A 13,192-nucleotide genomic window follows, 5' to 3' on the forward strand; every position below is an offset into this window, starting at 1 on the left:
TGTAACGAGCCGAGCGCGTTTTTGTTTTCACAGTATTGTCGCTCTCAGTCGCGACGTTATCCCACAGATATTTGGTTTGCTTTTCGCCACAGCTCGTCCGTAAATTATTTCAATTGTGGATTAAATATACAAAATACGGTGAAAAAATATCAAAAAATATGTGAAATGTATAAGAAAGTATGCCAAATGCATTCTATGTGCCAATTTTCAAGTAAGCATCTGTGCAAAGTGGATGCATCTCTTTTTTTTTTTTTTTTTATCAAAAAGGCCGACAGACTATCTGTGTCTCAGTCAACGCTTAGTCAGCGGCGTCGGCAGCGCGGTGACGTCGTCGGCAGAGGCGGCGTTCATATGCAGAATGTGTGAAATGCAAATGCAGGCAAAACTTTATGAATGAAATTTATAAAGAGAAACCAAACATATGTAAAATAAAAACAGAAAGGAAAAGTTGAAAATACGGCTACTAAATGTACTCAGTTAAAAATTGCTCAAAGTAAATCGAACGGCATTTTCTTTTTCGCCTTGTGTATGCATCGTTCGCCGCTGCGGCTTATGTATGCGCCTGTAGTGCCTACGGCTATGTTTATGTGTGTACTGTGTGGGTTTTGGTAAAGGAATCAAAATATTTGTGTTTAGTGATTTGCACAATTGAATAAATTCCGAACATGAAATTAGTTCTTTTTTCAGTCGATTTAAAATGCAATTTATTCGTTTATTTGTGTTCGCCGCATTTTTTCTGCTACGCCGTGTGTGAGTTGCGCGCTGCGCGACGCTGTTAATTCGCTCTGTTTCTGTTTGCCCCTGTATGCAGGTGTAGTGGTGAGCGAGTGAGCGAGCCGCACAGAGACGCCGTTCTGTTCTTACTCTCCCATTGCTCTCACGCACACAATTACAACAACAGCACGACCGCTACCCGTTTCCGTTCGTTTTGTGTGTGGAAGTTGTGTGTGTAGTTTTTTTTTGTAGTTTTGTTTTGCTTTTCATGTTTCTCGTGTTTTCTCTTTGCGTTCGACGTTCGCATAGCCGCTACCATAGCGTTCCCAGCATTGAGAGCGAAAGCAGAATTGAGAGAGCGGCGAATTAAGCGAGAGTTGAAGAGAGTTCATATGCTATAACTGTAATTTCAATAATATGCTAACTATTTGTTTTGCATTCTCTCTATCTCTATCCATTTGCAGGCAGTTAAAAGCACAACAAAAACAAAAATAATAATAATAACAAAAAGGAAAACAAACAACAAAAACTTTGCACTTTAACATGAACAAAAATGCCGGCGATGGCAGCGGCAACGATGGCAAAAACTCAAATAATCACGGTGGAAAAGGGGGCTCCGGGGCGGGTGGCGGCGCAGGGGCTGGCAATCCCCATGATCCCACCGGACTGTTAGATGCGGCATCGCTGTTCGGTATGTAATCTAGAAATAATTCAAATACATTTAGATATAGGATTTAATAATTACCATTTGTTTATTGTTTTTCTTGCCTGCAGCCTATTGGGGCCGCGATCCAACTGGCGCTGCAGCTGCGGCTGCCTCAAATCCGCTCTTCAACTCGCAGTTCAATGCAGCCGCTGCCGCCGGCTTGGGCCTGCTGCCAAATGCTGCGGGCGCAGCAGCAGCTGCTGCCAACGACCGTTATTCATCAATGGCCGCAGCAGCAGCGGCAGCTGCCGGCGCCCACCATCATCAGAACACAATGGCCGTCGCGGCCTCGCAGGCAGCCAGCCTAGCGGGTCTGCACCCAGCAAGTGAGTAAAATGTCGGCATCGACAATCGTCCACATTAATTAGCATACGAAAAGTGAGACAAAGCAAAGAAACCAGAAGAAGAGTCAAAGCAGCCGTTTTGCTACACGCAACGTAGCAGCTGTGTTGGCGCTGCCCGCTAAAATGTTGAGACGGATTGAACTGATACAGAAAGAGAGGGAGGAACTCAGAGAAATGCGCCGGTTCAAATCTTGTCGGAGTCAAGCGAAAATAATATAAATTTAAAAGAGCGAGAGAGGAGGGAGAGCGAGAGTGGCGGAAAGAGAGCTTTTGTATTCATATGGGAGTGCAACAGCAAGTGTTTCGTCCTTTGTTGCGCGATTCACTTGAAGAAAACGCTCCTAGAGAAAAACTGTCTATTTATTGCTTTACGCTTGTCGACTGCGACTTTCAATAGTTATAGGTCCTCAAGTGATGAGCGGGCAAACAATTAATTAATTTGTTTATTATATTTAATTTATTAATTTAAATAGAAACAAAAAAATACTACTAATTTTTGTTGTAGAAATTAAAAAGTTAAAAATTAACAAAACTGGCAAAATAACAATATTTTAATTTTTAACATTTTGTTCAATTGTTGTTGATGGATTTTAGGCAAAAATTTTAAATTTGATTTAAGTTTTATTAACTTGTAATTGTAAAGTCAGAAAATAATTTATAAATAATGATAACAAATTTTAAATAATATTTCAAGTTAATTAGAAAATATATATATATATATTGTAAATAATATTTATATTAATATTTTATTTATTTATTAACTATTTTTTGCGGGTTGATTAACTTTTTATTCAAATGCTGCTTAAAATTATTTTATATTTTTTTCAAGTATATTTATTATAATTATTAGATTAAAATATAATTGAGTATATTAGATACTTAATGTATATATGATTATATATTTGTATTTGTAATATATTTATCAGGGTGTAAAGGGGTTCTTAAAATGTATTATTATGAATATGCTAAGCATTCTTATATTGTATTTATTTATATTATATTTCTTTGTTTCCACTTACAGGCTGGTGGTCCATGGCTCAGTTGGCAGCGCAGGATTATTTCAGTCGCTTGCAGGCATCGGGCCTCTCGCCATTTCCCCATCCCGATCTGGCCGCTGCCTTTGGGCCCGCTGCCATGGCGATGGGCGGCGGGGGCACTGGCTCTAGCGGTGGTGCAGGCGGCGGTGCGGGCATGGTGGGCGTTGGCGGCGGTGGAGGTGGCGGCTCGGGCGGTGGCAGCAGCTCCAGCAGCAAGTCGAACAAATCGCGCAAAGAGAAGCGCGCCGCTCAGCAGCAGCAGCAGCAACAACAACAACAGCAGCAACAACAAAATCTGGCCAACAGTCTGAATGCTGCAGCGGCAGCAGCAGCCGCGGCGGCTGCGAACAATCCAGCTGCAGCGCTGGCCAGCATGCATGGCTTTGGACTGCCAGGCACCAGCATGCCGTCCTCGGGCAGCAGCTCCTCAATATCAACAAGCAGCGCCGGACACGGTAGCTACAAGGTGGGTGGAGTGTGAGGAGACTGGAGAATGCAGCATGCAAATTGAAGAGTGACAAGTGAAGGGAGGAGTTTGGGGCGTGAAGGGAAGCGAGTAAAGTGGAGATAAATTGAGGAATAGAATAGTTAGTCCACACACAGGAAACGAAGAAATGGAGAGTGAAACTGAATTGTGGAGCGTAGAGAGCGAAAGGGCGAGAGTGAAATGGAGATAATATAAAAGGATTTCTAAGAGCTTTTACGGATGAAAAATATAATATAATATATATTTTAAAAATCCATCGTAGAAGTTCAAGTAAAAGATAAATATAATATAATATAAATCAACATAAATCCTTAACTATAAGTGAAGAGTTAGCTATATTTATTCTCCATTTAGACCCACATATATCTAAGCTATAATCTTTTGTTTAGCACTTCTCAAGTTTTTAAATTTTAATGAAATTTTTTGGAATTTTGTAGAGTACTGCCAGCGCATACGGAAAGCCGTCGACGATGACCAGCAGCGGCAGTGGAAGCAGTATTGCAAGCAATCCCGGATCTGCATACGATCCGGTCACCCTGCACAAGGAGCTGTTGGCCATGCAGGCCGTTGCAGCGGCTGCCTCGGGCTCTGGAGTGGGCGGCATGTCGGGCTTGGGCAGTGGCGGCAGCTCCAACAGTTCCTCCGGCAAGAAGTCCAGCGGCGGTGCTGGTGGAGGCGGCGGTGGCGGCGGCAGTTCGTCTCTGCATGCCCACGGCCTATCGAATCTGGCGATGAGCCTCGGCGCCGGCAGCAGCAGCGGTGGAGGCGGCGGCAGTGGTGGCGGCATCATGTCCAGCAGCAAAGCTTCGACCAATGTCAGCTCCAGCTCGAGTGGTGGCATGCATCCGGGCCTGGCAATGTCGCCGCACGGCAACATGTCGGGCAGCGGCATGGGCAGCTCTGGCAAGGATCGGGATCGCGATAAGAACAATCCGTCGCTGAATGCGCTCAACTCGCTGTCACAATTCGGAGCACTTGGCTTGACGCCGCAGCAGAGCATGCAGGCGGCTATGAATGCCTTTGCCGCAAGCACTGGGGCCAGCGCCACGGTCACCTCGTCGGCCCACTCGTCCCAGCAGCAGCAACAGCAGCAGGTGCCCAGCACAACGATGGCCGGCGGCAGTGCGGCCAAGGTCAAGGACTACATGAGTAATGCGGCCATGATGAGCAGGTAAATTTGAGCATTTAATTGATTTCATCAAATCCATTTTGGTATTAATGTCATTTGCTTTGCAGCAGCAGCGAGCATCCGTCGCTGTTGGGCGTAAGACTGCCGCCGGATACGGAGATTATTAAGTACACGTCCTCCATCGTGGGCCCCAAGATTCCTGGTAGTACTTCACGCGGTCGCAAGAAGACCATATCTGAAACAGAACAACAACAACAACAACAACAGCAACAACAAGCCACACAGAAACAACAACACCAAGCAGAACAACAACAACAACAGCAACACCTTACACAACAACAACAACAACAGCAGCAGAAGGATTTAGAAAGTACAACAAATGCAATTTCCTCTCTGCTTGCATTTCCAGGGCTCAGTCCAGCGAAGCGTGCCCGACTCGAAATGGAGTACGCAGCCATGGCGGCGGCGGCGCAACAACAACAGCATCTGCACGGCATGCTGGGCGCGGCCGGCATGCCCATGGGCCTAGGCATGACGCCCATGGAGCAGCTGAGCAGCGTCTCCAAGGCAGTGGTGTCGGCCGCATCGTCCTCCTCGACGGTGACCAGCACCGCTGGCGGCTCTACGTCGGGCCACAGTCACAACCAAAATGCGTCCAGCGATCGCGTGGAAGTGATCAAGTTGCCACCGACCATCACCTCCAACGGCGCATACAATCTGTCCAGCAAGGGATGCGGCAAGGAGCTGCACGACTTGACCGGGGATCCGGCTCTCGCCTCTGGCGTCAATCTGAGCCTCAAGTCGAGCGGCGCGCCCGCCAGCGGTGCCATTGGCTCTGCCTCCAATCCCATTACCATAGACGACTTCGATGCTCCGCTTAATCTGTCCATGAAGCCCTCGGACAAGAGCAGCAGCAACAATGTGAATTCGACAGGAGGCGCCTCATCTGCTGCATCATCGTCGACGGCCTCGGCGGCGTTGGGCAATCTGGCCAGCGATTATCAAACAGGGCAGAGCAGCAGCGGCAACGGATCGAACAGCTTGCAGAGCCTGAGCTCCATAACAGCCGCCTTGGGTGGCACCGGCGGCATGCCCGGCGGTTCCATCTCTGGCAGCGGCAGTGGAGCAGGCGGTGCATCGCCTTCGCCGGCTCAGAGCAGCTTGCCCGCCGCTTCGGGCACGTCTGGCTCGTCAGGCTCGGGATCGGGCTCATCAACCTATAAGGAGGGACGACCACGCAATCTGGGTCGCGGCGTATCGAAGCCCAAGAAGAACACGGTGGCCTCGCTGCTGGCCCAATCCCGTGCCGTCGGCCTGAAGCCCATGCTGGCCACACAGCAGCTGCTGCAGCAGGGCGCAGACATTGTAAGATAACTTGCCTCTACTTAAGTGTTTCGATTAACGGTTTCTCCCATTGCAGGAGAAGATCCGCTTGGCGCTGAGCGAGGCGAACGCACACATGGAAACGTCGACAGACTCGGAGAGTGTTGCCGCCGAGAGCGGCATGTCGGAGTCGGAAAGTGAGGATGCGAACATATTGAATGTGGCGGAGCTGCGCGTGCCCTTGGAGCTGGGCTGGAAGCGAGAAACAGTCATACGTGGCCTGACCAAGCAGGGCCAGATACGCGGCGAGGTCACCTACTATGCGCCGGGCAGCACCCTGCCCCTGAAGACCATTGGCCAAGTGTTTGCTGTGAGTTTGTAGGGCGCATTTGTAATTTGTAATACGTGCCACACACTCGTACACATTTACGAAAGAAAGAGATAGCGAGAACATTTCCTTAATGAAAGATCATCCTTGACTCAATTAACATATTTTCCCCGCTCTCCCTTTCTCCCTTTGCCCCGGTGCAGCTCTTGGATCAGCAGCCATCGAATTTGTCGCGCGAAAACTTTAGCTTCTCGGCGCGTGCGATTGTCGGCTCGTTCCTGCAGCCAGCGCCGGCGCCTTATGCCAACGATGGCGACTACATACGCATGACGGACGAGGATGTGGCCAAGCGGCTGGAGGATCTGAAAGTGTTCACGCGCCAGACGCTCAACGTGGAGCAGCGCATCGAGATCGCCAAGCAGCAGCAGGCAATGCGCGACGCCAAGAAGCAACAGAAGGAGGAGCTGGCACGCAACAAGGAGAAGGCGCGACAGGAGAAGAATGCCAAGCTGGAGCAGCAGCGCAAAGAGAAGGAGCTCAAGAATCAGCAGGCCATTGAGGTGAGTCGATTGAACAGTCTTAATGTCAAATAAATACTCAATTACAAATTTCAATTGAAATTTGCAGGAGCGCAAGAAACGGCAGGAGGAACTGGATCGCCTCAAGCAGGAGGAGTTGCTCAAGAAGCAGCAGGTTAGTTATATTTCATATTTATGCATTCGCTGTCCTGCATAGTTTTCTTTACCAATTGCATTTTCTTTGTAATATTTAGGAGAAAGAGAAGCGACGTCAGGAAGCAATTCTAGCTAAGGAACAGGTACAACAACAACAACAACAAAAACAAAAACAATTATTTCATATATTTGTTACTATCAGCGTATCCTGTACTCCTTTTAGTTTCTGTGCTTGCCTTTGTGCTCGATATAAATTATTATGCTATCTGATCTGGAATTATCTCCCTGAAAGCCTCTAAAGCTAAACTTCAAATTTAAGTTTCTTATGTTGCTACTCTCTATTTTATTTTAAAGATCATTTGAGTACAGAGCATATAATTGAATAAAATGTCTTTGATAGACAGAATATATGTATGCCTATGTCGGGTATATCCTTTAATTATATACTGCATAATATTATATCAACATCAATTTTGTATTGATCGAATTTTCATGTTATATACTTGAATCTTTTTTGTTATCTAATCAGCTTTTAATTATTATATTTTACTTGAGAATGTTTAGTCTCTGCCTAGCGGTCAAGTTGGTTTATCGAATTCATTTCGCTTCTCCTTTATATGCTATTCAAATGATATCAAATCTAATATTTTGTTGAATCTTTAGTTAAAGCTTTCTATCTTATGATATTTGAAAGTTAATTACTTTATACTTCGCTATATTTCGCATTAGTTTTTACCATCTGTTTTCTATTTCTACTATTGTATTGAAATGTTTCTCGACTTGACTTGATCATAGCCAAAATTTCCAGTTTAAACTGAGTTCAAACTTAATTATTTGCCACTTGTTTTCTTAGTTTAAGCTGAGTTGAAACTTAATTATTTGCAACTTATTTCCTCATCTTTAGTTATTAGCTTTTACTTTCTGACTATAGCGCTTCGATTAGTTTCCATTCGAATTTCGAACTCGAATACACTCAAATATTCTTTCGCATTGCTCATTTATCCTTTCTCTTCCCGCAACAGGAACTTCAGAAGCAAAAGGAGCTGCTGCTAGCTGCCGAAATGGTAAATGCGCTATTTACTAGAATTGTCACATACTTAAAGTATTTCTCAATCTATTTTAGGAGCGCGAGCGTCGTCGTCAGCACATGAATCTGATTCGCATGCTGGAGGTGCGGCGCAAGTTCGAGGAGCGGGAGAAGAAGAAGCACCAGCTGGTGCTGGATCGCTTGATACTGCGCGAGCGTCGCATGGCGGAGCGCAAGCGAGATGCAGAGATTTTGCAGCTAATACGCAAACCGAGCGAGGATTCGGAGCTGCCGCAGGAGCTGTCTGTGCCGGAACTGGAGCGCATCGCTGGCAATCGGTTGCCTGGACAGGCGATGGCCGATCTGCTGATGGTGTTTGAGTTCTTGCACAACTTTGGCGAGACGCTGGGCTTCGACATGGAGTCGCTGCCATCGCTGCAGAATCTGCACGATGCGCTGATCAGCGACAGCAACGCCGACGCCGAGGAGGAGCTGTTGTCGGTGATGACGCATTTGCTGGTCTGTGCCATCGAGGATCCGGGCGTGCCCAATCCGGGCCGCCATACCACGCTGCTGGGCCAGTCGCTGCGTAACGCGGACATAACCAATTCGAATGTATCCGAAATTCTGCGCATCTATCTGTACGCCACGGCCACCGGCGAGATACGACAGATGCACGGCATCACTGTGGACAGGGAGCGCGAGCGCCGAGTGCCCGACCACCATCAGGTGGATGCGGACACGGCCACGCACTCGGCCAAGAATCACGAGTACTACAAGCTGCTGCACGAGAACGACACCTGGAAGCTGTCGCATGCGCTCAAGGATCGGCCCTTCGTGGCGCTCAATCCGACGCGCAAGGCGCAGATGCTGGCGCACCTGTGCAACGACCTGCTGATGAACAAGGCCGTGCTGCGGCAGATCGACGGCAGCCTCGAGACCTGCGCCCAGATGCGCAAGGAGAAGTACATGACTGACATGAAGGTGCGCAAGTACAAGGCGCTGCACCAGCGCAAGGCGCGCATCGAGGCCTACGAGAAGGCGCAGGCGGAGCGCGAGGCGGCCATGCAGGCGCTGCTGGCTCAACAGAAGCTCGACGCGGAGCGGGAGCGCGAACGCCTCGCCAAGCAGGCGGAGGCCGAGGCCGAGGCGGAGGCCAACAAGCAGGCAACGGCCGAGACATCGGCCGATGGAACAGCCGCTGCAGCTCCGAGTGCAACGGAGGGCAGTGCTGCGGGCGCCGACTGCAACAGCGAGGATAAAACGCAGGAGGAGCAGGACAAGCAGGAGCAGCAGCAGCAACAGCAGTCGCCAGAAGCGGAACAACAATCACAGCCCATGGACTTGGATGGCGATGCAGCAGTTCCGATTGGAACTAACAACGATGCTGTGGCATCTCAGGCTGCTGCCTCCTTGGTCGAGGTGAGCCCGTCGAAGCAGCTGGCCAAATTGGAGGAGTACCAGCACAATGGCGGCACAGCCGGAGTCGGTGGTGCGGTGGCGGATGGTGGAATGTCGGCCATGCTGCAGGCAAAGAAGAGCGGCGCACGCAACTCCATCAATGAGGATGGGCACACGCAGAGCCACGATGTGAGCATCATCGAGGATGACCTCTCCGACCTGGACTCGGAGATAACCAATGTGGAGGAGGACGAGGACAATCGCCTGAGTGCGGATGAGCTGCAAAAGAAACTGGACAAAATTGTGCGCGCCTCGCTCAACTGCAAGGAGGCGCTGGAGAAGAGCACCAATCAGCTGCGCGCCGCCTGCTTTGGCCAGGATCGGTTCTGGCGACGCTACTGGAAGCTGCCAAAGGCCGGCGGCATATTCATCGAAGCTCTGGAGTCGGCACAGAACGAGATTTGCGACTATCACGAGGCACTGGAGGCCATGGACGAGCAGCAGCAGAAGCAGAAGCCAGCGGAACCGGCACCCGATGCAACGGAACAGATGGCCGTGGATGATAGCGCTGTGCCCGAAGAAACACCCGAGGCTGAAGCAGATGCGCCAGCAGCAGCAGCAGCAGCAGCAGTAGCAGGAGCAACAGTTGATGCAACTGCAGCTGAGGCCATGGAAGTTGATGAGGCAAAGGAAGTGGACAGCGGCAAGGCGCAACAAACGAATCATCAGGCGGAGCACGTGGTCGAGGACGACGATGACGATGATGATGTGACGGAGATTAACAAAGTGGAGCCGGAGATAGTGGATCTGGGCGACGACGATGACGATATGCCGCCCGCCGTTGTGAAGCCCGCCGAGCCAATTGTGACGAGGCCCGAGATTAAGGTCAAGTCGGAGATGGAACTAATGGGACCGCCGCCGACGGTCATCTCCACAAAGACGGACTTTGAGGCCGAGATTAAAATACCCACCATTCCGGGTCTGATACCAACGCTCAGCAACAACAACAACAACGGCAACGTCAACAGCAATAATAACAACAACAACAACAGCAATGGCAACGGCAACGGCAACTGTGAAAAAATGGAGGCACTCACTCAAGATGATCTGAAGAAGGAGGACGACTGCATCATTGTGTCCACTACACAGGTGGGCGAGGACACTACGCCGCGCTGGTTCTCGATAGTGAAGCGCGAGGTGCCGCTGATCAGCGAGCTGCCCGCGGAGGAGGGCGGCGTGGTGGCCCCAGAGCTGCAGCTGAGCTATGCCAACTCCCAGAACTGCAGCGCACAGCTGCAGATGCAGGGACATCCGTGGGATCTGATCAACAACATGCAGTACTATAGCATACCCATGGAGGAGTGCAAGGTGGATCCGAGCAAGTTCAGTCAGGAGTGCATCTTCACGCTGTCGGGGCTGGACGAGAAGCAGATGCAGGCCAAGCTGGATGAGTACGAACAGGCCAAGTTAACGGTGTCAAAAAACGGTCTGGCGTCTCCTCATCGTTGCCAGACAACTGATGAGGAGCAGCAGCAGCAGCAAGAGCAACAATCACCGCAACAGCAGCCAATGAAGCTGTCCAAGTCCGAGTCTGAGTCGGATTCGTTTTTTCGTTTGCGCGCTGATGCCGCACCGGACACAGGAGGCGGGAACGGCGAATCTTCCGAGCTGAAGCCCAAGATTGAGCTGCGTCTGGATGAGGCCCTGTCCCAGGCGTATTATCACAACATAGCGAACATGTCGCTGAGCAGCGTGCAGACCTACATACCGATCGACATTCCTCTGCCACTCTCGATGACGCCGGACGAGCACCGGCTGTTGGAGCAGGTGAAGCTGGCCGGATTCCCGGAGAAGGTGCACGGCGTCTATGTGCCACGCCGGCAGCGCTATGGCTGGTGGCAGCTGGACGATGAGCAGAAGCTGCGCCAGCTGCTGAAGACACTGAATCCCTCGGGATTGCGAGAGCGCGAGCTGCAGGAGAATCTAACGCGATTCCTGAGTCTTGAGCAGCCGTTGGGCATCAACTATCAGCTGAAGCTGAACGACGCCCAGGCTGAGCTGGTGGAGTACATGCTGCCGGATCGGCCGGGCGACTGGAATCCCAAGGTGGCCAGGCGCGTGGAGCTGGCACTGCTGGAGCAGCTGGAGTCGCTCGAGGATAAGATAGCGAGCGCCTCGATGCAGCTGAAGAACTGGCAGTTGCCCACGCGCAGCGACAACGACGTCAGCCTGGCCGAGCAGGAGGACTTGACCGAGGCGGACTTCGTGAGCATCATACCCATGATCCGGGAGCGCATCATCGATCTGGAGGCGAACATTGAGCGACGCTATCTGAAGCCTCCGCTTGGCTCGCAGACCGGAGATGCCCACCTGGCGGTCATAGCACAGAATCAGCACACCTCGACGCAGACCCAGAACTCTGCCTCGGCGGCCGCATATCTGCTGCAGATGCAGCAGCAGCAGCAACAGCAGCAGCTGATGGCCCAGCAGCAGCAGCAGAGCCAACAGCCCGGCAATAGCCTCAATGCCTCCGCCTTCAATGAGCGCACCATGGCGTTGGCAGCGGCTGCCGCGGCGGCTGCTCCAAGCAGCAGTCTTGCGTCCGCCTCCTGCGACACAGCAGCGGCGGCAACAACAGCTGCAGCTGCAGCAGCAGCAGGAGCAACGGCGTCAGCAGCATCAGCTGGCAGCATGGAGCCCTGCTCTGGCGCCGCCTCGCCGGCGAGCAACTGCGACAGCGACAAGGACGAGAAGGTGGAGAATATACCCAAGGGATTGGTGCAGTGGCGCGATGCTGTCGCTCGATCCCACACCACCGCCCAGCTGGCCATGGCGCTCTATGTGCTGGAGTCCTGTGTGGCCTGGGACAAGAGCATCATGAAGGCGGTAAGTGCTCTCTCATCTTGTTTGTTTCCTCTCTTTATTTTGTTTTTGGCATATGCTTACCTCTTAGCTTGGCACCCCACTACAATCCAGCAAACCCACAGAACCCACAATCCCTTCCCATACCCCAACTAGTCTTTGGCATTCATATACTAAATGTACATATACGCACATCCAAGTACTTAACACTAACTGCCCTATAACCAGCATACACACACATACACCCACTCACAATACATCCACACACACACACACATACACACACTCACTAACACATACACATGACATGTGCACTAACCATTTTTCACCAGCTTTCTTTTAATCGTAAACAATTTCTGTAGGATCTATGTGACCCAAGAGCTAAATTAGAAAACTTATTGAAAACTTATTCTGAAATGACTATAAAATTTGAAAAATATTTTATTGTTTATAACAACAATTGGCAATATTAAGTAGTATGGTAAAAATAATGAAAAATCTGAAGCAAAGGCTGAGCTTGCAAGAAGGGAAATTTTACATAGATTGAAGAAAAAATAGATTAAAGAATAATATATACATATTTATATATCCGATATTTCGACCAGCTTTGTCGAGATATTCATTTAAAGAGGCTTAAAAATAATTATTATTAATAGGATTTTATATTTTATAAGAGTAAACAGAATATACTTTTTTATAGCCATTTTAAATGGGATAAATGTAAAAAATTATACAGCGCATAAAGGATTGGAAAAGGTTTCCAAATAAAATGACTATTTATAGGCAGTATGAAAAAGGGCTTAAGTATAAATAGGCAGAAATATAAATGGGTAGAGATATATATAAATAGAAATATAGGTAATAAATAAACATATATAATTAGAATAATATTATTGTGTATCAGAAAACCTCGAATTGATAGGCGATTGAAAATTGATGTAAGTTTTGCGAATCAATGAGTTTTTCATTGGTTTGGTTGGTTCCCAGTTCTTAGGAATGATAGAGATGTTAGATTTAACTTTTACCAAGTCAAAGCAAGTCGGCTGTGTTGATATTTGAGAAAATTATAGATACATAAAAGAAACGATAAAGAAAATATATTTTTTAGCATTATAAATGATCTTTTAGTCCCACATCATTCTTATCCAATTCTTAGGCAA

At 49.1% G+C, this 13,192-nt stretch overlaps 1 protein-coding gene across 8 annotated transcripts in view; it reads left to right on the forward strand.

Annotated features, from left to right (window-relative positions):
• The window catches only part of LOC6580606 (bromodomain adjacent to zinc finger domain protein 2B), a 41,637-nt gene that overhangs the window by 23,112 nt on the left and 5,333 nt on the right, over positions 1–13,192 (forward strand). For 3 of the 8 annotated variants that reach the window (XM_044011280.1, XM_044011287.1, XM_044011281.1), the window contains exons 3-13: positions 1,179–1,405; positions 1,489–1,746; positions 2,786–3,267; positions 3,726–4,459; positions 4,525–5,782; positions 5,838–6,110; positions 6,272–6,628; positions 6,696–6,761; positions 6,841–6,885; positions 7,765–7,806; positions 7,866–12,056. In XM_044011280.1, the coding sequence (XP_043867215.1) occupies positions 1,258–1,405; positions 1,489–1,746; positions 2,786–3,267; positions 3,726–4,459; positions 4,525–5,782; positions 5,838–6,110; positions 6,272–6,628; positions 6,696–6,761; positions 6,841–6,885; positions 7,765–7,806; positions 7,866–12,056 (7,854 nt within the window). In that variant the 5' untranslated portion in view covers positions 1,179–1,257. Of the gene's footprint in view, positions 1–40; positions 212–1,178; positions 1,406–1,488; positions 1,747–2,785; positions 3,268–3,725; positions 4,460–4,524; positions 5,783–5,837; positions 6,111–6,271; positions 6,629–6,695; positions 6,762–6,840; positions 6,886–7,764; positions 7,807–7,865; positions 12,057–13,192 lie in introns of those variants that run through there. The other 5 variants (XM_044011285.1, XM_044011282.1, XM_044011286.1 and 2 more) reach the window with 5 other exon arrangements.

The sequence above is a fragment of the Drosophila mojavensis genome, unplaced genomic scaffold (genome assembly GCF_018153725.1).
Source record: "Drosophila mojavensis isolate 15081-1352.22 unplaced genomic scaffold, ASM1815372v1 contig_81, whole genome shotgun sequence".
In the NCBI taxonomy this organism is placed as follows: domain Eukaryota; kingdom Metazoa; phylum Arthropoda; class Insecta; order Diptera; family Drosophilidae; genus Drosophila; species Drosophila mojavensis.